At 35.0% G+C, this 27,092-nt stretch overlaps 1 protein-coding gene across 5 annotated transcripts in view; it reads right to left on the minus strand.

Moving 5' to 3' along the window:
- LRBA (LPS responsive beige-like anchor protein) overlaps positions 1-27,092 on the minus strand; it is a 737,219-nt gene that overhangs the window by 559,025 nt on the left and 151,102 nt on the right. For all 5 annotated transcript variants that reach the window (XM_039234337.1, XM_039234336.1, XM_039234335.1 and 2 more), the window contains exons 23-26: positions 3,325-4,383; positions 2,179-2,357; positions 1,204-1,357; positions 627-807 (exon numbers count right to left, since the gene is read on the minus strand). In XM_039234337.1, the coding sequence (XP_039090268.1) occupies positions 627-807; positions 1,204-1,357; positions 2,179-2,357; positions 3,325-4,383 (1,573 nt within the window). The remainder of the gene's footprint in view (positions 1-626; positions 808-1,203; positions 1,358-2,178; positions 2,358-3,324; positions 4,384-27,092) is intronic.

Below are 27,092 nucleotides of genomic sequence, written 5' to 3' on the forward strand. Positions count from 1 at the left end.
GAAGAAGGGAGAAAATAGTAGGGGAAAGGGAGGGAGGCAAACCATGAGAGACTCTTGAGTGCTGAGAACAAACTGAGGGCTGATGAGTGTGAGGGAAAGTGGAAGGAAGGTGATGGGCATGGAGGAGGGCACTTGTTTGGGATGAGCACTGGGTGTTATATGGAAACCAACTTGACAATAAACTTTTTAAGGAAAAAAAAAGAACCTTGCTAGTCAAGTGTGTTTGTAAGATAGCAGTTTCAACATCACCTGGGATTTGCAGGAGAATTTTAGACCTCACCCCAAACTAACTGTGTTTCAACAAGATCCTACGGTGATTCTTGAGTACGAATCATTTTAAAATCTGAGCAGCTCTATTTGAGCCAAAACAGATCAATGGAGGGGGAGTAACGGTGACCACAATCAACTTAGGTTTTTTAAATCATGTCCTTCCTCTAGTCAACTTTATGACTACTACTATAGCAGGGTACATACATAAGCTTCACTCTGTGGAGATTTAAAAAAAACGTATGACAGACTGCCTCATACTCATTTTCCCAACAAAAGGCGAAAGATAATTTTCAATCTATTAAGATAATTGAAATTATTTAAAGTAAATTCATAACTGATAGGTTTTAACAGCTCACCTAGTCGGAGACATTGTCGCAAAATTCCTCCAGAGGACATATTTTTTTCAGCTTCAATTTCTGTAAAGCCAAGAGAACTTGCAAATATAAGCACATCTACAAGGCTGATTAGCCTCTGCAAAAATGTCACAGAAGCTTCTATTGAAAGGCCTTGAGTAGGTTCAATATTCTCCAGTTCATGCTGTAAGGAAAAAATTTTGACATTTATATCTATATTTTGATAAAATTCTAGTTTTCTTGGATACATTCCCCAAATTTGTTTTATAAAAAGCTGGCTTTCAGAAATCTAGTTCAACAGAATATTTTCCTTGTTCATCTAAAAAGAAGGCAACAGAAAAGTACAGGTGAACCACCATCAATCATATTCTCTAGCTGACTCATCCCTAAGAAATCAACATAGTTTCAGTTCTTTTATTCTTGGAACAGACTCTAAGGTCCTTTCGGCTAACTCTAAAAGATCCTGTTAGTTGTGGCTTAATGTACTTATGATGCATAGTAACCATTACATTCAAGTTTTAATCAATAAAGATGCATAACAGTAACATTTTCACACCAATTTATAAAATTAAGTCCTTACTGTAGCCGATGTAGCAGCTGAAAGCAGTGGCAGTATACCCCCACAAGCCATGACCATATTGTCCATCACTTGAGAGATGAGATGAATTGTATTGTGTACAAAGATGACATTATCACTGCTATTCACGAAGTCCATAACTGTCTTTGTTGAATGGCTGTCCAAAGATAAATGATGTTTACTGATAAAGCTAAAGAAAGGAAATCACAGTTTGCCTACTTGAGGGGTGGGAGGATAAGAAGGTGCTTTCGCTTCATCTTGAAAGCTGAGATAATGATAATGATATAGCAGGGCATGTTGGGGATGTACTTCCTCAGAAGATGTAGACCATTTTATATCAGGAGTAACTATCCATGCCCCTTTTCAGTGCTGAAACATATAACACTATTCATCTTGTATATAAAAAGCTGAATTATCTCTAACTTAGAACAAAACTGAGAAGTAATACAGCAAAAATTAAGAGGAAAATCATGTTAAATGTGCTAATAAAAATGAATTTTCTATTAACATTTTCTTAGATAAAGCCATAAAATATTTTTAAACGGTGTAAGTGTAGTATACAAATAACAATAAACCAATAGTCATTTTAAAATCATAAATCATATGATAAATAATCCAAAACTACACTCGAGAATCGGATGTTATACTTAGAGTCCAATTTTTTTTAGTTTCTTCTAGTAATAAACTAACTTAGTAGATCTACCTTCAGGTGAATTATATGCTATAAAATATGCTACAGGAAATCTTCAGCAAACTTTTTAAAACAAAAACCTCTGATTTTCAGGTTTTTTTAAATTCAGATTGGGTACTTCATTTCTATAATGGAGAATAAAAGTTAATTCAATAAAACTCTACCACAGAAATCATTTATATTCTACTTTTTAATGTCTGAAATTAATTGCAAAATGTTAACTATATAAATTTCTTTGAAAACACTAAACTTTATACATGTCTTCTATAACAAACATATGGACATACCTTCTCCACATCTGTATATCTGTTTCTATTGAAAATAATAGATCAGTCAGCAAACGTTGATGCATTTGAGACCATTTGAACTCAGGAATACGAAACATAGCAGATCTGGAATCCCTCCTTTGTCCATTACCTCCATCTGATGCTATTCCTTGACCTGGCCCCTCCTGTTGCCTTGACATCTAATATAGTAAATTTAAAAGAGTAATAAAATAAATTCAACTTCAAAAAAGGTATTAAATAATAATAGCTCCTATGCAATTCATCTAACAAATACTCACATTTGAAGACACTAAGGAAACAAATTTAGAGAAAAAGTATCAATAAGTAATAACATTAAAACTTTAATACATTTAAAGCAAAGTTATCAAAAATACTAAACTACCATAATTCAACAGTATTAGCTTGGAACAATGTTAATTACCACCAGCTAATGTAGCATTTTATAAAGGAATCAAGTTCTTAGATTTGAATATTAGGAAGAAAGAAAGGCAATATCGGAATCATAAATTGGTTAGAATTAAAAACAAACTAAAGATAAGAGAATTAAGAACAAACCAACAAAACAGGAAAGAGGGAGGTAAGAGTTGAACAGAGATGGGAAATTACAACATGCAATCAACCACTGTCTCATAAATTATTCTGAGATACTAGCCAAGGAGAAAGCTGTGCCTCTTGATCTCAGAAAGGCTCCTCCACTCTTACAAAATAAACAAACCTCATGGAACATTTTTAAACTACATGCTTCATATATAAAATTATACTCTAGTAGGTGATTCTACAGGATGATAGCCCCAGATTTTGATGGAAAATTAATGTGCTAACTATGATTATGGTATCAAATAAAGGGTAATGGCAAGTATTGCCAATATTTGCTTTCTAAACTAAAATTATTACAATCCTAAAACTTGAAAGTAGAAAGTAGTAACTTTTGGTTATCTTGTGGTGAAAATAATAATAAAAGCTGCATTTAATCAATTCACACTAAAATCTTGTGCTAAATAAATGTAATCTTTACATTCATTGCATTTATATAATTGCAAATAGGATATGAAACCATTCCAAAATAAAATAAAATGTAAGTGTATACACTTGCTCTATCTTAATTCAATGCAAGTAACACTTCAATAATACAATAAATATAGTCACCTCAAGCACAGGTTGATGGGGTTGAGATGCTTCCATGTTTGTACTGGCCTTCAATTCCAATCTCTCAGTATCTGTAGCGACACTGGAAACGTCCAACTTAGCAATCCTCTGCTCAGAAGTAGTAGGAGACTCCAAGATATTACCAGGAGAGTCACTAATTAATTTGGCTTCTCTACCAGAGTTAGTTGTTTTCTTCCTTTCCTCTATCATCTCACCAATATCTGATTGTATAGGTGTCTGGGAAACAGTAGTGTCTGGTGAGGTAGCCGACGACCCTGACGCTGGTCTGGTCAAGATTCCAGAATCTTTGGAATCTTGAGTTTCGCTTTCTGTTTGCTTCTTACTTACAGATTCTTCCTCTTGAAATATTAATTTGTTGCCATTACTCAACACGTCCAGTCTCTCACTGGCTTCTGAGGCATCTGGAGACAAACTATCTTCTTGGAGTTCTGTGGGTAGACTGGCTTCCTCATTAGGACTACTTTCTACCTTTAGTTCTACATAATCATCATCATCTTCCTCTACTATAGACTTCTCCAATAATTCTGGCACCTCTGAAGCATCCTCTTCTGAAGGAGAACTTATAGAAGCAGTTACTTCACTAACAGTCATTATACCTTTGCCACTTGTTTTAAAAGAATTAGAGGAAACAGTCTCACCTTCTATTATGTCAGAAGATACTTCCAAATCATCTGTATGAATTGCTTCATTTATCAATGTTTCCTCTAAAGGGACTTCATCCAGTAACTCCTGACTTTCTTGCACAGTTTTCCTTTCTTCATTAGATGTGTTGGGAGTTTGTAGTTCAACGATGGATGTAGAGTCTACTGAAACAGTCTCATCAATACTTGATTTTTCATCACTATTTCTGGTGATATGAGGAGACACAGGACAATCTTTCTTATCTGACTGCTGGGATGCTACTGAAACCTTAATATCTCTGCTAACGGCAGAGACTGCTTCAACTGGACTGAAACATTGCCCAATTTCTTCATCAACCTTTCCCTGGTGTTCCCTGAATATACTGGCAAGATTTTCTTTGTGTATTTCAAAAGTGACCTAGATGAAAACCATACAATCAGTCAAAATATGCAAAAAAAGAAAGAAAAACAGAATATACAGTGCATAAAATTTAAAATTTAACTATTTTTCAAATACATGGTTTTAGATAATATAATATTTTCCAAGAATACCATTATCTTATAAAATAAATAAAAAGCACAAAAATTTGAATAGTCAAACAAACAAAATGATAGCTATACTTAATGATGATAGGTAGCATGGCATTAAACCAACAGTAAGAACATCCTTACTTAGCCTATTCTTAAACATGTATACCAAAAGAATACACTACTCCACTGACCTCTATAAATTGTACCAAGATCTCAGTATATACCACTGTGAAGGGCTTTTTGCACTAGATAATATATTGTTTCAACCGCAATGAAAATTAATTTCTGCATGATTTATCCTCAAGAGATTAAAAATATCAATTAATATGCCCACTATTATAGAAGCTCTCCATGTATTTATTGAGCTAGTAAAACTTTTTCTTACTAAGCTAATACAAATTCTTTCAGCAATGAAAAAAAAATCCAATCCTTCCCCAAAGCTCAACCACAACTTTCAAAGTCCTAAACTGGTCAAAATAGCCTGAAAGTTCCAGGTTATCCATCCATCCACTATCCATCCATCCATCCATCCATCCATCCTCCCACTCCACTTGCATGTGAGTGACTACTATGTAATTGGCATTATGAACATCCCCATATCATGCTTAGCCTTCTACCCTTTTACCTCAATAATTTTCTTACCGAGGATTATTCTAGCCACCATTATGTGATTGTCATTGGTGTTATAACAGGAAACACCCCTCAGAAAGAGGTATAATACAAGCAGAAAGTACAGACATAGTTTACCAATGTTAGAACTGTTTGTTCTTGTAACCCACATCATTATATAATATACTGAGCCTTTAGTCTACAAACCTTTATTGAGCCCTAGTATGAGAGAATGGTAGTTGATGACAAGATGATTTTTTTGTGCACAAAGACCCATAGGCCTATTTGAATAATACGTATGTATACATATGGGTAAAAGCAAACAAATGTTTAAATAATGCACAATGCACACATTCTTTTAATAGCTATTTACTAGCCTTTATTCCTAATATGCACAGTATGATCATGTCATAATAGGATACAAATAAAAATTAAAATGTTTGGAAAACAAATATTTTCCAAATTGCAAATATTGAAACTTTTTTTTTAATGTTTTATTTATTTCTAGGAAAGAGAGAGACAGCTAGAGCAGGGGAGGGTCAGAGAGAGAGGGAGTCACAGACTGAAACAGGCTCCGGGCTCTGAGCTGGCAGTCAGCACAGAGCCCGAAGTGGGGCTCGAACCCAAGAACCGCGAGATCATGACCTAAGCGAAAGTCGGACGCTTAACCGACTAAGCCACCCAGGTGCCCCAAAACTTTTTTGAATATTTCAAAACGAAATGCATGTATTCTACACTAAAGAGTAAAATGGCACAGTAACATTAACAAAATATCAATTTATTTTATAATCAGAAGGCCAATATTTTTTAACTAAATTTTTAAAAGATAGGTCCACACCAAATATGGGACTTGAACTCACAACTCTGAGATCAAGGGTCACATTCTCTACCAACTGAGTAAGCCATGTGCCCTAAACTTATTTTAATTGACCAATTCTTCATTACCATTTCAGCAAAATTTGCTGAACACCCAAAGCATGCCAGGCATGATGAACAACACAATATCCCTACCTTCATGGAGCTTACAGTCTGATGAAGGAGATTGAAAATAAAAATAAAACAAAGTATAAGATAATGTCAATTAATAGTGAGAGATTTGAAAGGGGAAAAAAGAGAGTAACAGTCTAGGTGGGAGGATTAAACTACAGTAAATAGGGAAGGTCTCGAAGGATATTACACTGAAAAGAGAAAAGAATAAAATAAGACAGTAAGTTATATGAATATGAAAAGGAAAACAATTTCAGGCAGAAGGAAAAAGAAATGCAAAGTCCCTGGTAGCCAAAATGAGCGTGGTATGTTGGAGAAACAAAAAACTATTAGAAAGAGAACTGTAGATGATAAGGTCACAGAGGCAGGCGTTGGCTAGATCATGGTTATAGAGAATTATAGACTGTAATAAAGTTTTAATTTTATTCTGAGAGAGCCACTAAAATTTTGAGTAAGAGTAAGACAAGATCTGTTTTCTTTTTTTTCTTTTCTTTTTTTTAAATGATCTGCTATCTTAAAGTACCATTTAGTCTATTTGGAAAACTGACTTTAGGGAAATCATTTCTGCATGGATATGACAATTATTATTGTCTAGAGAAGGCAAGTTTCATACTACCAAACAGAGTAATTTTGAAAAAAGATCCTTTATTTCAAGAACAGTCAGTATATAAGCTTAGTTTTCAATAATTATTTGCTTTCATTTTATTCAAATTAAGGATTTTAAATTTATTATAAAATATATCCATAAGCATAAATTTATACAATTTATACATGCAGATTAAAGAATAATTTTTTAAACCCCATACACCTACTACCCACATCAGTAAATGGAGTACTACTACCTCACAATTCCTCTATGTGCCCATCCCCAACTGTACTCCCAACCTCCCTACCCTTACTAAGAGGAAATCAACATCCTTACATTTCTATTGTTTCCTACCTGTTTTTTTAACAGCTTTACTACCTATTAGTAAACATACTTATCAAGCTTAGTTCAAGAAGCTAAGTATAGCCTAATCTTAGCCAGCTGGGAATATTACCATATTACCATAACTAACTAAAAGCTACCAGAAGACAAGCTACAGTTCCTGAATTTCTCTTAGGTTTCTCTAAAAAGATATATAAGGCTACTTCTAGGAAGTCTGTTGACAAAGCCGTTAGGAAATATACAAGGCGTAAGAACTGAAGCAGCTATGAGGGGTAGTGTCGGCCAAGTAGTAGCCACCTAGCATGAATAAGGTACAAGAAGTATGTATTACTTTCTATTTTCCAATTCTCACCATGGTTTACCTCTACTCTCAGAAGTAAATCAAAGCAGACCACTTTGTTGAGGAGTGAAGCATGAATGTACAAATAATTCGGGCAAGAGAAAGGCAATTTGTTCTCAGGTTAAAAAACAAAATAGCAGATGGCATTTCATTGACATAGCTTCCCTCTATATCTGTCTCCTAAGTCAAACCATTCTAATTTAGAGGGACTGTCATATGTCTATTACATAACTACTGATGCAGAATCTCCCTGAACCATGGTCCTAGAGATCCCTCCTTATCTATGTTGCCTCTCTTCTTCCTTATGTCCCATATGTTTGTTTCAAGCTCTCCTTTTGGTGCTGTATATCGTCTGGCACCTTCTCAAAAAAAAAAAAAAAAGGTACAAGTGAACTAAGTTTTTGAGATTTGAAAACATTTATTTTACCTTCATACTTAACAGAGAATAAAACCATAGGCTGGATAGCATATATCCCCAGATTTTGAAAGGTATTTCTTATTTCTGTGCTTCTGTTGTGAAGTCTGAGCCTATTCTGATTCTGGATCCTTTATACGAACTATTTTGTTCCCTGTGAAATCACATAAAATATGTTTGCTCCTAGTGTTTTCAAATTTCACGATGATTTTCAGCATGTCTTTTCTCATCCATTGCGCCAAACACCCATTGGGTCCTTCCAATCTAGCAACAGATATCCTTGATTCTGGGAAATTTTCTTGAATCAATTAATTTATACTTTTGTCTCCTTTTTTTTGCTTTCCAGGATTACTATTTTTTGACCCTGAACTGAATAGTCCTCTAATTTTCTTACCCTATTTCTATTTTCAATCTCTTTGTCTTTTGGTTCTACTATCTGGGAGATAACTAACTCTTAAACGTTTTTCATTTTTCCTATATGAGTCTAGTCTGGGCTAGTTACTTGACTTCTCTACTCCTCATATTAAAATGGGTGGTATAAGTGTAAAGACAAACATAAAAATTTATATTTTAAATGTTCCCTGGTGGTAAAAAAAGAAAATTCCCTCTCTTCTCTTGAGTACTTCCTTTAGAAAACCTGAAGTTATAAATACAGTAACGCTTGAACGACACAAGGGATGGTGTGCCAAGTCCCCCTGACCCTTACATGCAGTCAAAATTGAAGCAAAAATTAGAGCACCTGGGTGGCTCAGTCAGTTAAGCATCTGACTTCAGCTCAAGTCATGATCTCGTGGATCAGGAGTTTGAGCCCCGTGTCGAGCTCTGTGCTTACAGCTCAGAATGTGAAGCCTGCTCTGGATTCTATGTCTCCCTATCTCTCTGCCTCTCCCCTGCTTATGCTCTTTCTCAAAAATAAACACTTAAAGAAAAATTTTTTTAATCAAGTAAAAATTGACTCCACAAAAACTTACCAACAGGTAGCCTACTGTTGACTAGAAGACTTACTGATAACATAAACAGTCTATCAGCATACATTCTGTGTATGTATTATATGTATCCTTATAATAAAGTAAGCTGAAGAAAAGAAAATTTTAGAATGGAGGCTCCTGGGTGGATCAGTAGGTTGAGCATCCGACATTGGTTCAGGTCATGATCTCACGGTTCGTGAGTTTGAGTCCCACATCGGGCTCTGTGCTGACAGCTCAGAGCCTGGAGCCTGCTTTGGATTCTGTGTCTCCCCCTCTCTCTACACTCCCCAGCCCATGCTCTGTCTGTCTGTCTGTCTCTCTCTCTCTCTCAAAAAATAAACATTAAAAGAATTCTTTTTAATGTTGAGAATGTTTAAGGAAAAGATATTTACAGTACTGTATTTATCCAAAAAATGCACATAGGAGTATACCTGCTCAGCTCAAAAACATACTGATCCAGGGTCAACTGCAGTTTCTCTGGCACTCTGAGATGTATATAAATCTTCTGAAAAGGTAATAAGTCTCTTTGCTATTTTTGCATCCCAGAGATGTGTTTCCTGGGGGTGTGCAAGCCATCTCTTTGAAACACGTACATCAAGAACGATGCCCAGCCTGCTGTCACTATGGGAGCTTAAGCCCAAGTATTTAGTTCTAAGATGTAACCTCCAGCTTGTCCAAAATATACAAGAATTTTCACTTCCCTTTTGGATAAAAACTACATGTATGTAATGGACTGTATCTGTCTGGCCATATAAAATGGTCAATTGTATATTTTGTCTTTGAAATCCCTTCAGTGGATAGCCTGGGAGGTGCAACACAGTTGGCTTAATGCTTATTGATTATTTCACTCTCTTCCACACTGAAAACAGGGTATTTTGTGCTAGCCGGAGGTTTTATTTTTAATTATTTCCCAAACAATACAATGACAATAAGGGTATTAACATATAGTCATTTAGAGATTAAATGAGTTATATATGTGGCCCGATACCATTTTGGTGACTTTTATCTATTTTTATTATAGAAAAGCATTCTATTCTAGGTTCATAGTTTACAGCTACTCTTAATCTCTCTAAGGATGTTAATAGTTATTTATGTTCTGTTTTGTTTATTTTGTATTATCTCTGTTTTCCTTGAGTTGCCTCTATTGGTCTGCTCTGTTTCTATCTCCCATGTTACATGCTTTTCTTAACATTCTGGTATAACTTGGTTATCTCCTCAGGGTTGGCAAAAGGAAGGACACAGGGTCCAGGGGTTAAAAAGCTCTCAATACAGTGGGTAATCTATTTTTACCTATACTATATTATGATCTGGGCACAGTTTGAGTCAGGAAGTACATACACAACCCAAAGAAGTATCTTCCAATATTCTGCTTAGAAGGTAAAGGTAGGGTTGCCTACATTTTAGGACCCAAACATGAGAAGAGAACATGGTGGAAGTGCTGCCTATGCATTCAACATTCAGTTTGCACACAGTCTCTTAAACTCCCCACCCCCTCCATTTTGCTAATACAAATGAAGACCAGCCACCTTCTGTGTTGCCATCTCTATATTCTGTAAGAATAGACTGGGATAGTGTTTTAATAGCATGGAGGAAAGAAGAGTAATGGGGTATAAATTGCTACTCAATCTTATTCAATTTTTTTTTTTTTTTTTTGCTTCTAGTACATCCAACCCCGATTCTCAGTTTCATATACATCTAGGCTTTTAGTTCCTGAACTTTCAGTTCTTCAGAATTCTGAGAGTTCTTTGGTAAAAATAAAGTTAGTTCTTAGCTTTCCCCACATGAAGTTCATGATTTACTTTTCCCAAGTCTAAGTTAATACAACTATAGATCTGACTCTAGCCTCTAAATTTTATTGCTGTTCACTCTACCCCTCTTCTCTCCATCCTGTGGATTTATATATTTTTCAAAACCCTTTCATTGCATTTTTAGTATGGTGTCAATACAAAATAAAATTAGATGCTAGTGTTCAACTTACCAGTTTAACCCAAAAGCTTTGTTTTCTCTAAGTCAGCTTAAGTCAACATTAAGTTAGTTTCCGTTCATCTAATTAGAAGCTATTTTCCAGAATCATTAAGTATATACCTTTTTTATTGTTTTAAAATAAAGCAATACTATGTTTATGTTTCTCTGTCACACACACACGTACAAAACTATAGAAACCACAGAGATTTTAAATGCTATTCTCAATAATTTCTTGTTAATAACTCTAAACTACATTTTTATCCAACATTGAACAGAATCACTTATGTTCAAAAGTGCTATAAATGCAACATCCTTATAAAAATCTATGAGAATAAAAATTAGGATGAAGGCAGACCCCTCAAAAAAATTGCTAGTATTTAAATTCAAAATATTTTGAGGTGTGTTCCCTCTAAACCTATTTTGTTGGTGTTTTGTTGTTTTTTTTTAACCATGAATGGGTGCTGTACTTTGCTGAATTCTTTTACTGTATCTACTGAAAGGATCACATGGTTCTTACCTTTTCTTTGATTAATGTGGTATATCACATTGACTGATTTAAGAATACTTAACCACCCTTGCAACCCAGGAATAAAATACCATTTGAGCGTAGTGAATGATCTTGCTAATGTACTGCTGGAGGTTGTACTAGGTTGGCTAGTATTTTATGGAGAATTTGTACATCCACATTCAACACAGATAATGGCCTGTAGTTCTCTTTTTTTAGTGCCGTCTTTATCTGGTTTTGGTATCACAGTAATGCTGGCCTCACAAAATGAATTTGGAATTTTCCTTCCTCTTCTATATTTTAGGATATTTTGAAAAGAATAGAATAGGCATTAAATCTTTTTTAAATGTTTGGTAGAACTCACCTGTTGAAGTCAACTGATAAAGGCCATATATGAAAAGCCCACAGTTAATATAATACACTCAATGGAGAAAAAATGAAAGATTTTTCTTTATAGTCAGGAACTAGACAGGGATGTCCACTCTCACCACTGTTATTTAACACAATACTGGAAGTTCTACCCACACCAATCAGACAACAAAAAGAAAAACAAGGCAACCAAATTAGCAAGGAAGAAGTCAAACTTTCACTATTGCAGATGACACGATACTCTATATAGAAAACCCAAAAGACTCCACAAAAAAACTGCTAGAACAGATACACAAATTCAGTAAAGTCACAGGATACAAAATCAACATACAGAAATCTGTGACATTCCTATACATCAATAATGAAACAGCAGAAATAGAAACCAAGGAATCAAACCCATTTACAATTGCACCAAAACCAGTAAGATACCTAGGAATAAACTTAAACACAGGGGTGAAAGATCTGTACTCCAAAAACCATGAAACACTGATGAAAAGACTGAAAGGTAACACCAAAAAAAAAAAAAAAAAATGGAAAGACATTCCACGCTCATGATGTGGAAGAACAAATCTTGTTAAAATGTCTATAGTACCCAAAGCAATCAATACATTTAATGCAATCCCTATTCAAAATATCAACAGTTGGGGTGTCTGGGTGGCTCAGTCAATTAAGCATCTGACTTCAGCTTAGGTCATGATCTTACAGTTCATGGATTTGAGCCCCATATTGGGCTCTATGCTAACAGCCCACAGCCCAGAACCTACTTCAGATTTTGTGTCTCCCTCTCTTTGTCCTTCTACCACTCATGTTCTGTCTTTCTCAATAATGAATAAACATTTTTAAAAAATTGAAATACGAACAGCAAAATACCAAGAGCTAGAACAAACAATCCTAAAATTTATATGGAACCAAAAGAGACCACAAATAGCCACCGCATTCTTGGAAAAAGAAGAAAAAAAAAAAAACCTGGAGACATTACAATTCCAGATTTCAAGTTATGTTACAAAGCCATAGTGATCAAAACAATATGTGGCACAAAAACTGATACAAAGGTCGATGGAATAGAATGGAAAACCCAGAAAGGAGACCACAACTATCAGTCTATTAATCTTCAACAAAGCAAGAAAGAATATCCAAAGGGAAAAAGACAGTATCTTCAACAAATGGCACTGGAAAAACTAGAGAGCAACATGCAAAAGCATAAAACTGGACCACTTTCTTATACCAAACACAAAAATAAATTCGAAATAGATTAAAGACTGGGAAGTCTGGTGGCTCAGTCAGTTGAGGATCTGACTCTTGATTTCAGCTCAGGTCATCATCTCAGGATCATAAGATCACGCCCCAAGTCAGCCCCATGCTGAACATGAAACTGCTTAAGATTCTCTCTCTCTCCCTTTCCCCCACTCCCCTATTCGTGTTCTCTCTAAAAAATAAAAAATAATTTTAAAAAACGGATTAAAGACCTAAATATGAGACCTAAAACCATAAAAATCCTAAAGAACACAGGCAGTAAATTCTTTGACACTGACCTTAGCAACTCCTCTCTAGATATGCCTCCTGAGGCGAGGGAAAGAAAGGCCAAATAAAACGCTTCATCAAAATAAAAAGCTTCTGCACAGTGAAGGTAACAATCAACAAAACTAAAAGGCAGCCGACAGAATGGGAGGAGATACTCACACCGGATAAAGGGTTAATATCCAAACTCCTGTAAAGAACTTAGCAAACTCTACAACCAAAAAAAAAAAAAAAAAAAAAAAAGTGTATAATCCAATTTAAAAAATGGGCGGAAGAAAAATATTTTTCCATAGAAGACAGCGAGGTGACCAAAAACACATAAAAAGATGCTCAACATCTCATCATCAGGGAAATAACATATCAAAACTACAATGAGATACCACTTCACACCCATCAGGATGACTAAAATTAACAGCACAGCTATTAACTGTGCCTATTAACAATAGGCGTTGGTGAGGATGAGGATAAAAGAAAACCCTATTACATGTTGGTGGGAATGCAAATTGGTCCAGCCATTCTAGAAAACAGTATGGAGGCTCCCCAAATAGTTAAAAATAGAACTGCCCTATGATCCAGCAATTGCACTACTATTTACCCAAAAGATACAAAAATACTAATTCAAAGGGATACATGCACTCCCATGTTTACTGCAGTATTTGTAACAGCTAAATTATGGAAAGAGCCCAATGTCCACTGACTAATGAATGGATAAAGAAGATGTGGTATTTATATATAACAGAATACTTCTCAGCAATAAAAAAAGAATGAAATCCTGTCATTTGCAATGACATGGATGCAGCTGGAGTATTATGCTAAGCAAAATAAGTCGATCAGTGAAAGACAAATACCATATGATTTCACTCATATGTGGAACTTAAGGGGAAAAAATGAGGAAAGGGAGTAAAAAAGAGAGGGGGGGGCAAACCATGAAACAGACTCCTAACTATAGAGAAGTGATGGTTAGCAGAGGGAAAGGAGGTGGGGGATGGATTAAATAGGTGATGGGGATAAAGGAGTGCACATGCTGTAATGAGCACCAGGTGTGGTATGGAAGCGCTGAATCACTACACTGTACACTTGAAACTAATATTACATTGTATGTTAACTAACCAGATTTAAATGAAAACTTTAAAAAAATAACAACAACAAGTGGAGGTTTCAGGACCACAGACTTAAAAATAAATAAATAAATGAATAAATGAATAAATAAATAAATAAATCTATTGCTCCCAAACAAAAAATATTAAGGACAAAAATATTAAAAAATAAAAATAAATTCAAACTGTAAAATTTTACATACACAAAATACCAGAAAAAAATTAATGTAAGTATCAGCTTTCTAGAAAATAAAAGGGGTATGTTCCGGGGAGAAAAGTAGTATACATGTAAGAACAATCAAAGATAAATAGACAATAATAGGCTAGGAAATTTTCTAAAGCCCATTCTCAGGGTGAGTAGCTGGAAAAGAGAAAGTCTTTGGCAATAAGTTTGGAAAGAGACCCAAAGCTGGTCTCATCAGTCAAATAACTCACTTAAATTGTCACTGGTATACTGTTCTAAATGTATACTATTTCCACTGCTTTGCTGGTCACCAAGGCATAAAAATATCTAACAGCAATCAGGTCACTGAGACAGATGTGCATCTAGCAAACTGCTCTATATAGCACAGTCATAGTCTTTCAATCAAAATTTATCACAGTATTATAGGTTAGTGGCATTACAAGATGGGCTACCAAAAATAGAAGAGTTTTCTATTCTCATTAAATATAACAATAATTCAGTACAAATGAACACCCAAAAAACTAGTCAGAATATGTGAAGATGATCACAGACATGTGAATATTAGTTTGAAACAATCAAATCTAAGAAAGAGAGACATCAAGTGAAAACAATTATAAATGTTTTATTACTGTAAAGTATATTCTGAGTTAGTGCAACAAAGTAGCAAGTTATAGACTGAAAGCACCACTGCAAACACCTGGAAAAATATAAAAATCAACAAAGTATGAAGTGTCAGAATGTACATAAACAGTAAAACTTTCAGAGATTAAAATTAAAAATAAATCTAAATAACAAGCTGCAACATTGGATTTGCTGCACCTCAAACTGGAAAAATTATGGCAATAGTGTATGATAAGTGCTTAGTTAAGACAAGAAAGGCATTTAATTTGTGGGTAGAAGACATGAATGGTAAATGTGTTCCAACTGACAGTAACATGTTGTGCCAGAAACCACTGAGCCTTGACAAAAACTTTAAGCAAGAGATAACCTGAAAAGAGTGACACCAAGCCATTTACTGCAAGGGATGATTACACAAATTCAATAATAGATTTGTTTTGAAAAATATAAAAATTAATAGAAAGGCTGTATCTCCTGATGAAGTAGCTGCTGCCACATTTGTGGCAGAGGTGAGTAAGTTAATTAAGGAGAAAGGACACCAGGGTGCTTGGCTCACTCAGTTGATAGAGCAAGTGACTCCTGATGTTGGGGTCACAAGTTCAAGTCCCACACTGGGCGTAGAGATTAAAAACTAAGATAAAGTGGCTGCAGATTTATAATTAAGCAAACAAATAAATAAACTGGGGCATCTGGGTGGCTCAGTCGGTTTAGCATTAAGCATCCGACTTCAGCTCAAGTCATGATCTCATAGCTTGTGGGTTTGAGCCCCGTCAGGCTCTGAAGCCCAGAGCCTGGAGCCTGCTTCAGATTCTGTGTCTCCCTTTCTCTCTCTGCCCATTCCCATTCACGCTCTGTCTCTCTCTTCCTCTCAAAAATAAACAAACTTTTAAACATCAAAATTAGTTAATTTTTAAGCTTTTTTAGAGGTGCCGGGGTGGCTGAGTCGGTTAGGCTTCCAATTTGGCTCAGGTCATGGTCTCACGGCTTCTAAGTTTAAGCCCTGTGTCCAACTCTGTGCTGACGGCTCAGAGCCGGGAGCCTTCTTCAGACTCTATGTCTCCCTCTCTCTCTCCCTCTCCTCCACTCACACTTTCTCTCAAAAATAAACAAACATTAAAAAAAAAAAAAAAAAGCAAGCGTGGGTGACAACAATCTTGTTAATGAAATGGTTCCATCAAAGCTTCATCCCAAAAGTGACCAAATACTTGGAAGAGGAAGGGCTAGAATTTAAAGTCCTGTTACAGACAATGTAACTGGCCATCCTGAAGCTTGAATTTTGGTATGAAAATGAAAATGTCGAGGTTGTATTTTTGCCTCCAAATATGACCTTTTTGCTTCATTCCCTTAACCAGGACATCATTTGATATTTCAAGGCCACCTCCACCCATCTAGTATTTGATTATATTCAATCAGCAACTGATGAAGACCCTAATCTAGACATAATACAATGTGGGAAATCATTCCTTACTGCTGATGCAATAACATTCATCAAACTTCAATGGATGAATTAAAGCCAGAAACTGTAAATGTCAGCTGAAAGAACTTATGAAGTCAGCAATGATTTTAAAGGCTCAGGATCAATGGAGAAGTTAGGAAAATCATTCACTCAGCAAGACAAATTAGTGGAGAGTATTTGCTGAAATGTTTGATGAAGAAGTGGAAGAATGTACTGAAAGCCATTGAAAGTGTTAACAAATGAGAAACTGGAAAAACTTGTTTAGTCATCTACGGCGGAGAAGAAGAAACGGAAGCAGAACCAGCAATGTGGACATTATAGAAATTTGCTTAAGTATTTCAAATTGCACAAACACTTAAGGACAAAATTACGGAATATCATCCTAAAAAGGAACAGAGTATTAAAGTCATCCATATAATCACTGAAGGATTACAACTTCTGCAGCAACACTTTGATGAATTAAAAATAAAGTCAACAACTTCCCATTACAATGTTCTTCCAAAAGGTTTTTTGCAAAAACAACTTTCAACTGTAACAAATCCCTAATCACTGATATCATGTGCTCCTGACATCCAACCATCAACATCACTCAGTGATCCAGGATCACCTGAAGCAGATGATCCTCCTCCTGACATATTGTCAGAAGGTCAACAATAGCCCTAATGCTACATCACAAAAACTACATCATGCATCTCACCTCCTCTCATCACACAGGCATTTTTTTCAACCCATCTCACAAAAAGAATGATGAGTATAGTACAGTAAAATATTTTGAGGCCACATTCACATAACTTTTATTACAGTATATTATACTTGTTCTACTTTTTAAGTAGTTGCTGTTGTTAATCTCTTAATTTATAAATAAAACTTTATCAGAGATATGTATGTATAGGAAAAAACACAGCATATACAGACTTCAGTACTACCCACAGTTTCAGGCATTCAGGGGCATCTTGGAACATACTCCCCACAGATAAGGGGGAACTGTTGTAGTTAGTTACACAGAAGTGAACTTCTCTATTGGTTATAATCAATTTAAGGAATTCCTCTTACATTTCCATTGCCTTTTTCAGAGCCAGCAGAAGATATGTATTTTTGCTATCACAATTATCTTGTACAGAGAGGTTTTCATGATGTTCTTGCTAGTACTCACTGAAGTTACAACTTTCATGACTATCATAATTTCTTTCAACCATTTGATTAGACTTTTCATTCTAAAGGTGAAGTATTTTTTATCATATTCTATCTACATCCATAACTAGCAGATAAACTTTCAACTGACCATTTAAAAAGATAGGTTAAAGGATATCATTTAATGTTAAAATTACAAGAACAGAAGATGGTTTATATAATACACATTTTAATGCAAAGCAATGTACATTTTCATAATGTACATCCTGAATGTGCCACAGGAAATCTCTTTTCTTCTGTATTACACAGATTTGCAGTCAAATCTATTCTAAATAGTGCTTTGTATTTCCTAAGCAAACTAACTTGTTAGCTCTTCTGTAAATATAAATACTAGAAAAGCTTTGAAAATTATTAATTTTGAAATTTCTCTTTAATTTACTCCAATACTCTAAATGCAAAATGGCAAGTGAGCAATTATCATTGTTGTTATCTTTTTTGATACTGTTTTTCCTAAAGGTATTTGTGACTGATAATTCCTAATTAACAGATATTGTTCCAAATTACCCAGCTAAAAGATTAGTCATTAATCTTCACAATCATTTGATAGCTAATCTATAGCTGTTTGTAATGTTAGGAAAGCACTTCTATAAACTACTAAAGGTACTTATGAGCTAATAACTAAAACATTTATTTTGCCATTACTTTCAACTTAATTGTCACTCAAATTTACTAATTAGAAGACAAAAGAGTAATACAATAAAACAATACATCAAGAGATTAACATTATCAATCCATATATTTAAAAGACTTTAACCTATAAAAATTCGGGCTTTTAAATGTTAGGCTAAGTTTAGCAACTGGCTTTCTCTACTAAGCAAATGCATCTTTTTCATGTTACTTTTCTATGGAAATATCAGATGACTATCACATGCTAACTTCTAATTCTTAGGTTACCCACATTCCATAGCTGATAAATAAGATATCTATAAAAATAGCTGAATCTTCCTATATGGGATATCAATCAGCATAGCTCAAAACAATCAATACCACACAACAGGAGACCTTTTACATAGGCTTGGTCCCACAGCTTGCAAAAACAATGTTGCAAAGGTAACAGATACAATAAAGTCAAGTTATTAATATTAATAAGGTTATAAATCTTATTTTAAGGTTGTAAGTTTTTACTCATCTATTTTATGCAAAGCATCTTGGTTACAAATATAAATACTCTGGTTCAAATATAAATTCTTAAGTTCCACCTTAATACAACCCTACTGGGAGGGTATCAAGCATAAGGCCTAGTCTACCACATAAGAAAATTAGTTATAAAAAAGTTTTTTTAAGTTTAATAACAAAGAGAAACAATCCTGTGAGGAAAACAAGTCCTAAAACATTATTTGCACTATATATTCATTACATAATAAACTTAAAAGTATTGTTTGAATACATGGTATATTTTGATAAGGTTCAGAACACAGTACTCCAAAACATGGCACATTGGCATACTGAATATTTTAAGATGAAGGAATTTGAGAAAAAGCAGGTGCAGGAAGAATTCTCTGACCTCTCCATCCTCATCTGAAATAGATCATAGAAACATCAGGTTCTAGAAGAACTCTCTGATCGTCTCATGCTCTCCAAAGCCTTTCATTTGAGAGGTGCCTTCCCTATACCCCAGAGGAAAGGAGCATCCTTATCTCAGAAGATACATGGATGCCAAAAAAAAAAATCCAAATGAACAGGCCTTGCTAATTTTCCCCCAGTTTACTACCCTTAGCTCATACCCTCTGTCCTATTGTGTTTTTCCAGGACTTTCCACTCTTTATCAAACCCAGTATAAAAGGACTCAGGCTTGAGGTGCCTGGGTGGCTCAGTCGGTAAAGTATCCTACTTTGGATCCAATCATAATCTCATGGTTTTTGAGTTTAAGCCCTGCATCGGGCTCTCTGCTGACAGCAGAGACCCTGCTTCGGATCCTCTGTCTCCCTCTCTCTGTCCCTCCCCTGGCTTGTTTATGCTCTCTCAAAAGTAAGTAAACATTTAACACACACACACACACACACACACACACACACACACACACACACACAGGCTTAATCCTTTCTTTGAATCTTTCATTTTCTTCTAAAGGCTCCCATGTACCGTAAAACATATCAAATAAATGTATATGCTTTTCTTCTATTAATCTCTATCAGTTTAATGTTCAGGCCCAGCCAGGGACTTTAAGAAGGTGAAGATAAAAATTTTCCTCCCCTACAATTCACATGATTCGAATATAAAACACAATATAGTGTAAGTTCCTCTCCTCTCACTGTCCTCACTGGCCTCACTCCCAACGATCAGGTGACCAGTTATTTCTATGTATCTTCCCAGGGTATTCTCATGCATATACACAGACATAAATTCTCATTTTCCCACTTGTTTTGCTAATACCCACTGTACAAATTGTTCCACAATTTCTTTTGTCACACAATATATCTTAGTTAACTATCTCAAGACAGTTTTAATTTTTTTATATAACTTTTTTTTTTAACGTTGTATTTATTTCTGAGAGAGAGAGACAGCGTGAGCAGGGGAGGGTCAGAGAGAGAGGGAAACACAGAATCTGAAACAGGCTCCAGGGTCTGAGCTAGCTGTCAGCACAGATCCCGACACAGGGGTTGAACCCACAAACCGTGAGATCAAGACCTGAGCCGAAGTTGGCCACTAACCGACTGAGCCACCCAGGCATCCCAATACAGTAATTTTTGAAGTTAGTTTTTTATGGCTTGCTTGATGTCTTTTTTTTTTTTAATGTTTTATTTCTAGGAGAAAGAGAGAGAGAGAGACAGCGTGAGCAGGGGAGGGTCAGAGAGAGAGGGAGACACAGACTCTGAAACAGGCTCCAGGCTCTGAGCGGGCAGTCAGCACAGAGCCCGACGCTGGGCTCGAACCCACGAACCGCGAGATCATGACCTAACCGAAAGTCAGACGCTTAACCGACTAAGCCACCCAGGCGCCCCATTGCTTCATGTCTTTTGTCCACTTTTCTATGGGGCTTTCTTTCGACATCTTTTTCTAGGAAGACTTTATGTTAGCAATGTCACCTTTGATCTGGTTCTAAATCGCTTTTCCAATTTGTCATCTGCCTTTTGACTTTGCTTATGGTATTGTTTTTTGATCACAAAGATTTTTGTTTGTATTAATGTAATTAAAACTATTAGTCTTTCCTCTTTAGTGATTCTAAATTACAGTTAGAAAATTCTTACACAATCTAAGGTTAAAGAAGAATACTCTGGATTTTCTTCTAGTACTTATTTATGGCTTCTCTCCCCACCATTTAGTTAATCCATATTTTAAATTTCTTGGGGATCCAAATTTTTTTCCCTTAGATGACTCTTCCATTATACCATTTATTAAAGAGTTCATCTGTTCCCTGCTGACTTGAGATGCATCATTTATAATATCCTAAAGTCTTTAAGAAATACCATGTATTTTTGGATTTTGTATTCCCCAGGTCAGCCTATCTCTTCATGTGTCAATACTACATTTTGAAAATTTATGACATTTGGTATTATGTTTTAGTATTTAGTAGAGTCAGACCCCTTCTCATTGCTTGTTACAGAGTTTATCTGGTTATTTCTGTGGATTTTGCTGTACTTTTCCTTAATGATTAGCTTTAATAATTAAATTGCTTTCTCCCCACAAAAAGAAAAATGATTGGTTAGTATCTTGTTGATATTTCACAAAATTTACAAAATAATCTAAAGAAACATTATATTACTATAACTTGATGATGTTGAGCCTTCCTATTCTAGAAAATATGATTTTCCCATTTGTTCATGCCTTTTGTGTAACTTTTGGGAATATTTTAAAGACTTTTTCAGGGGCACCTGGGTGGCTCAGTCAGTTAAACATCCGACTCTTGATTTAATAGCCAGGTCATGATCTCACAGTTCATGGAATTGAGCCCCGTGTCAGGCTTTGCACTAACAGTAGTATGGAGCATGCTTGGGATTCTCTCTCTCTGCCTCTCTCTGTCTCTCTCTCTCTCTCTCTCAAAATAAACAAACATTTAAAAAAAAAACGCTTTTTCATGTAATTTGAAGTGATTTATAGTTATGTACAATATATTACCAGCAATATATAGAAATTACATAATTTGCATAGAAATACCTAGACGCACCTGGAAATAGCAGAACAATGCTGACATTTAAGTTTGAACTTCAGCAATAAATACACATTTGCAAGATAGAAAAGGATTAAAAACAAAGATGATAGGTAGAAATTTTTTTAATAACTTAGGGGCACCTGGGTGGTTCAGTCAATTAAACGTCTCTTGATTTCTCAACATCCTCACCAACATCTGTTGTTTCCTGCGCTGTTAATTTTAGCCATTCAGACGAGTGTGAAGTAGTATCTCATTGTAGTTTCAATATGTTATTTCCCTGATGATAAGTGATGTTGAGCATCTTTTCACGTGTCTGTTGGCCACCTCACTGTCTTCTTTGGAAAAATATTTATTCATGTCTTCTGCCCACCTCTTAACTGTATTATTAGTTTTTTGGGTGTTGAGCTTGCTATGTTCTTTACAGATTTTTTGGATACTAACCTTTAACAGATATGTCATTTGCACATATCTTCTCCCATTCCGTAGGCTGCCTTTTTGTTTTGTTGATTGTTTCCTTTGCTGTACAGAAGCTTTTTATCTCGATGTAGTCTCAATAGTTCATTTTTGCTTTTGTTTACCTTGCCTACAGAGATGTGTCTCGTAAGTTACTAACGCTTAAGATGTCAAAGAACTTACTGCCTGAGATGTCTCTAATAAGAAGTTGCTAAAGCTGGTATGTCAAAGAACTTACTGTCAGTGTTCTCCTCTAGGATTTCTATGGTTCCCAGTCTCCATTTACATCTTTCATCCATTTGGAATTTATTTTTGCATATGGCATAAGAAAGTGGTCCAGTTTCATTCTTCTGCATGTTGCTGTCCAATTTTCCTAATACCATTTGTTGAAGAGACTGTCCTTTCCTGCTTTGTCAAAGACTACCTGACCATATGGTTGTGGGTCCATTTCTGCTTTTCTATTCTGTTCCATTGACCCTGTTTTTGTGCCAGAACCATACTGTCTTGATGACTACACTTCTGTAATATAGCTGGAAGTCCAGAATTGTGATGCCTCCAGCTTTGCTTTGCTTTTTAAAAGTTGCTAGTGGCAATTCGGGGTCCGACCTTCAAGAACTGATCAACCTGATTATCTGATTGAATTCCTCAACCCCACCATCCCCTAGTGACATCTGATTAACCTGGTCTGCTTTTAGAAAAAGTCCTGTTAAGTCTGTTTAACCAGAATCTCCTCTATGCAAGATGTGTCCTTTTAGGGATTTTCTACCCACTGAACCTCTCCCCTACTCCTACCCTGCTTTTTGCCTATAAATCCCCACTTTACCTTGTTGTATTCAGAACTGAGCCCAGTTATACACTCAGGTCTCTTTTCCCCTGTTGCAATAGTTCGTGAATAAAATCTTCTTTTAGTGCTTTAAGTGCTGTCGTGGGGTCTCTTGAACAGTATCATATATATAATCCTACACATATGCTATATTGTAATTATCTCCACCAATTTTTCTGAATAGAGTTTTGGAGAAAACCAGAATATGGAAAGTAAACTAATTCAATCATTTCTTTCTAGAATTTTAATTAGTCTAATAACATACGCATGTTATATCAAAGTTAAATCAATTTTTGTTCTGAAGTTTACCTTTTTTTAGTAAGCAACCCTAATAAATATAAAAAAACAAACTATATTCTCTCATAAAATGATTTTTGACCAACACTTTCTTATTAACACCAAGTGAGTATGCAATTTAAACAGATGCATGGGGCACCTGGGTGGCTCAGTCAATTAAGCCTCTGGCTCTTGATTTTGGATGATCTCATGGTTTATGAGTTCATGCCCTGCATCAGGCTATGCATTGATAGTGTAGAGCCTATGTGCGCATGCTCTCGCTCGCTCTCCCTCTCTCTCCGCCCCTCCCCCACTCACACTCACTCTCTCTCAAAATAAATTAAGCTAAAATAAAATAGGGGCGCCTGGGTGGGTCAGTTGGTTAAGCATCCTACTTCAGCTAAGGTCACGATCTCGCAGTTCATGAGTTCAAGCCCCATTTTTGGCTCTGTGCTGACAGCTCAGAGCCTAGAGCCTGCTTCAGATTCTGTGTCTCCCTCTCTCTCTGCGCCTCCCGTGCTTGCACTCTCTCTCCCTCTCAAACACAAATAAACATTAAAAGAAATTTTTTTTAATAATAAACTAAACAGAAGCCTTCCAACCACTTAGTACTTTTGTAATCTCTATAAATATCATATTAACACTTGAAAACACTGTAGAATTTAAGAGAAATTTACTTAAAAGAATAAATGTACTCCACCCTCAAACCTCCTTAAATTATGAAAATTTCTATCTAAAATAACAGTTGCTTCCCAGGTCCACAACATGCTTAAAAATACACATTTAGTAACAAATATCGAGGCAAGTCCATTTTGGTAGGTAAAACCAGATACATTTTTAAATACCTGTAGCAATAGGTGAGATATAGAGAATGTTTACTGTACATTGTTTTAAGCATTTGGCATACACTAACACACATAATCTTCAGAGCAACCTTAAAAGATAAGTAGTAGTATCCTCATTTATCTAAAGATAGGAAGTAGAGTGACATAAAATATCATACAGTTAATAACTTACTAATCTTTGTTTATAAAAAGTCATCTTGACCCATTTTAAGAACTGTTTAGACAGGTGCTCTCATAAAAACTAGAGCATAAGTTGGTACAAATGTTTATATGGTAATTAAGCAATACCTTTTAGAACCTCTTTATATATGTGCAGACTCCTGGAATTATAGGAATTTATCCTACGAAATAGGAGACATTTATATAAAAGCAGACCCAAGACTGTTCACAGATAAGGAAAAGTTAAACTATGGTGTTAATCCAGTACCTTGTGACACAAATCAACAGATTTTTTAAATACCACAACCACCAATTTTTCCAAATAAAATTTTGGAGAATGCCAAAAAATGAAAAGTACCTTAAATTATTTACTCAGTCCTCCTTTCTATAATGACAAGTGGCCTGATAGCATTCAGATGTTGTAAAGCTCAGCTTTTGCGCTTAACTTTACAGCTCCATAATATGATGTACTGTATATACCTAATAATATGCAGCCACTGAAATTCATGTGAGTATGAGTAACTTTTACTCACTGATTATTTTAAGTCACAGACCCATTCTACTTCATGGCAATACAGGCCTAGACAAAATACAGTATCTTAATTTTTGAGTTTGGAGTGCCTGGCTGGCTCAGTCGGTAGAGCAACCTCTCTTGATCCCAAGGTCTTGAGTTCAAGGCCCATGCTGGCCATGGGACTACTTAAAATATAAAATCAATAAAAATAAAAGAAAGTCTGAGTTTTACTTGCTAAGAAAAAGAATATTTTTTAACAGGTCTTATAATTCAGGATATTTGAAATGCCTTAATTTAAATTTTAATTGAAGAGTGGAAGCAATCTAGCATACCAAGTGAAAACAACATCAATTAATTACTCAAGATAGGGTTCAATTTAAAGCATTTTGAAAAAGGAAAAGTGGGCTGGCTCAGTCAACAGAGCGTGCGGCTCTTGATCTCAGTCTTGAGTTTTAGGCCTCACTTGGGCATAGAGTCAATTTTTTTAAAAAAAGGAAAGAAAGAAAGAAAAAGGAAAAGGAAAAGATAAACAATAATAACCTAGAGAACACCTAAGAAAATAATGGAATTACAAAGGTTACTCTTAACAGGCACATATTTGAAATCCTGAGACCAAAGTAACCAACACAGGGCAGTTACACTAGAAAACCCTATTACTGCTTATAAAATCTAGTTCAGCTGTTGGAGGAGAGAGATACAGTGACAAACAGCTTCCCTACTACAAAGGTGGCAGGAAATCTATCAAACTGGACAATAAAATTGCAATTGAGTTTCTTTGGCTTTTTATAGCAGCTGAATGTATCCTGATGTAACTCTGCAAAAGCTATACAACTCTGCAACATTAGTTTTTTACACACCAGTACTTTATCAAGAACCATGTTACAAATTTATGATATTGAGATTTTAAGTGGCTGCCACAAAGAAAAAATAAGCATCACTTCAGTTATCACATATATAAAAATGTAAAGCTTTAGAATGAATTTTTTAGAGAAAAAATTTGGTCCAATACTTTTGGCAGAATTTTTAACAGCACGCCACAAATTGTTCACCTACTTACTAAATCACTACAGCTCCATCCTAAACTTTAGTAAATATTCATTTGAAACACCTTAGAATGTCAGTTGACCATTTCATTTCAAAAATAGATGTCAAGATATTGAAAATCCAAAATAATTAACACAGCAATATTCAAATAAAGTACTTTGTATAAACCTTAAGAGCAAAGATTTTCATCAGTGTAAAATTTTCACACAGAGAAATAAAACTAAAGGACACATTAAACTTCAAAGGTGAAAACCACAAGAACATATACAATTTAAAATTTTTCTTTTCCCCCTTAAAGCATTAGGTAAAGGGTTAGCATTTATTTTTAAAATTACACTTCAACAGCAAAAAGCTGTAAGTCTAGTTTTACTCAGATGAAAATACGCTACAATTGACATAATCAGAATTTATTCCATTTTATAATTTCATACTAAAACTTGACTCAAAGACTGGTTCTTGGCCCAAAACAGGCAAGAGAGGCCTCTCCATAAAGTAATTATATTCTTTGTAAAGGTTTTAATATCTGCTTAAAGCTCTAAGTCACTGGAGTAAAGAAAATCATAAATTAACTAAAACTGTATATATGTAAGCTATGTATAATAAACTATACATGAATATAAATTATAAAAGCTTTATATAATAGTTTTATAAGCTAAAAATACATAATATATATGAACTATATATAATATACATATAAACTATAAATATATATACACTTAAAATATACAAAGCATACTTTTGGTTTTTTTGTGTATAAGTTGAGTTTATATTTCTTCTTTCAACATTCTCTGTACCATAACATATATACCCAGAATGACAAAAAAAAGGTTTTCGTTCATAATTTTAAAAATGTATTAACTGGGTTCCTTATTCAATTTATGCAAAATTTCCTCTATCTGTGATACTTTCTGAAGAGTATATTAACAGCTTAGTATAAAGGCGGGAAGGGAAGAATTTTATAAAGGTTAGTAAAAATAATTCCCTGTACACCCAGAGGGGGACTTGAAATGTAGAATGCATAAGAAAGGCCAACTTTAAAACACAGATTTCTGGGAACATCCCATGAGATTCAGATTAAGATTCAGGGGTGAAGTCCAGGAGACTATAATAAAATATGCATCTCAAGTTACTCTGATGAGAGATTCCCAAATACTGTGTGTGGTTATGGTACACATACTTTAAAGACAGCTGCTACAACTATTTCATCAATCACTGAAAAGAGAAGACTCAGACACTAAGGCA

This window comes from Hyaena hyaena, unplaced genomic scaffold, assembly GCF_003009895.1.
Source record: "Hyaena hyaena isolate Hyena2069 unplaced genomic scaffold, ASM300989v1 scaffold_89, whole genome shotgun sequence".
Classification (NCBI taxonomy): Eukaryota; Metazoa; Chordata; class Mammalia; order Carnivora; family Hyaenidae; genus Hyaena; species Hyaena hyaena.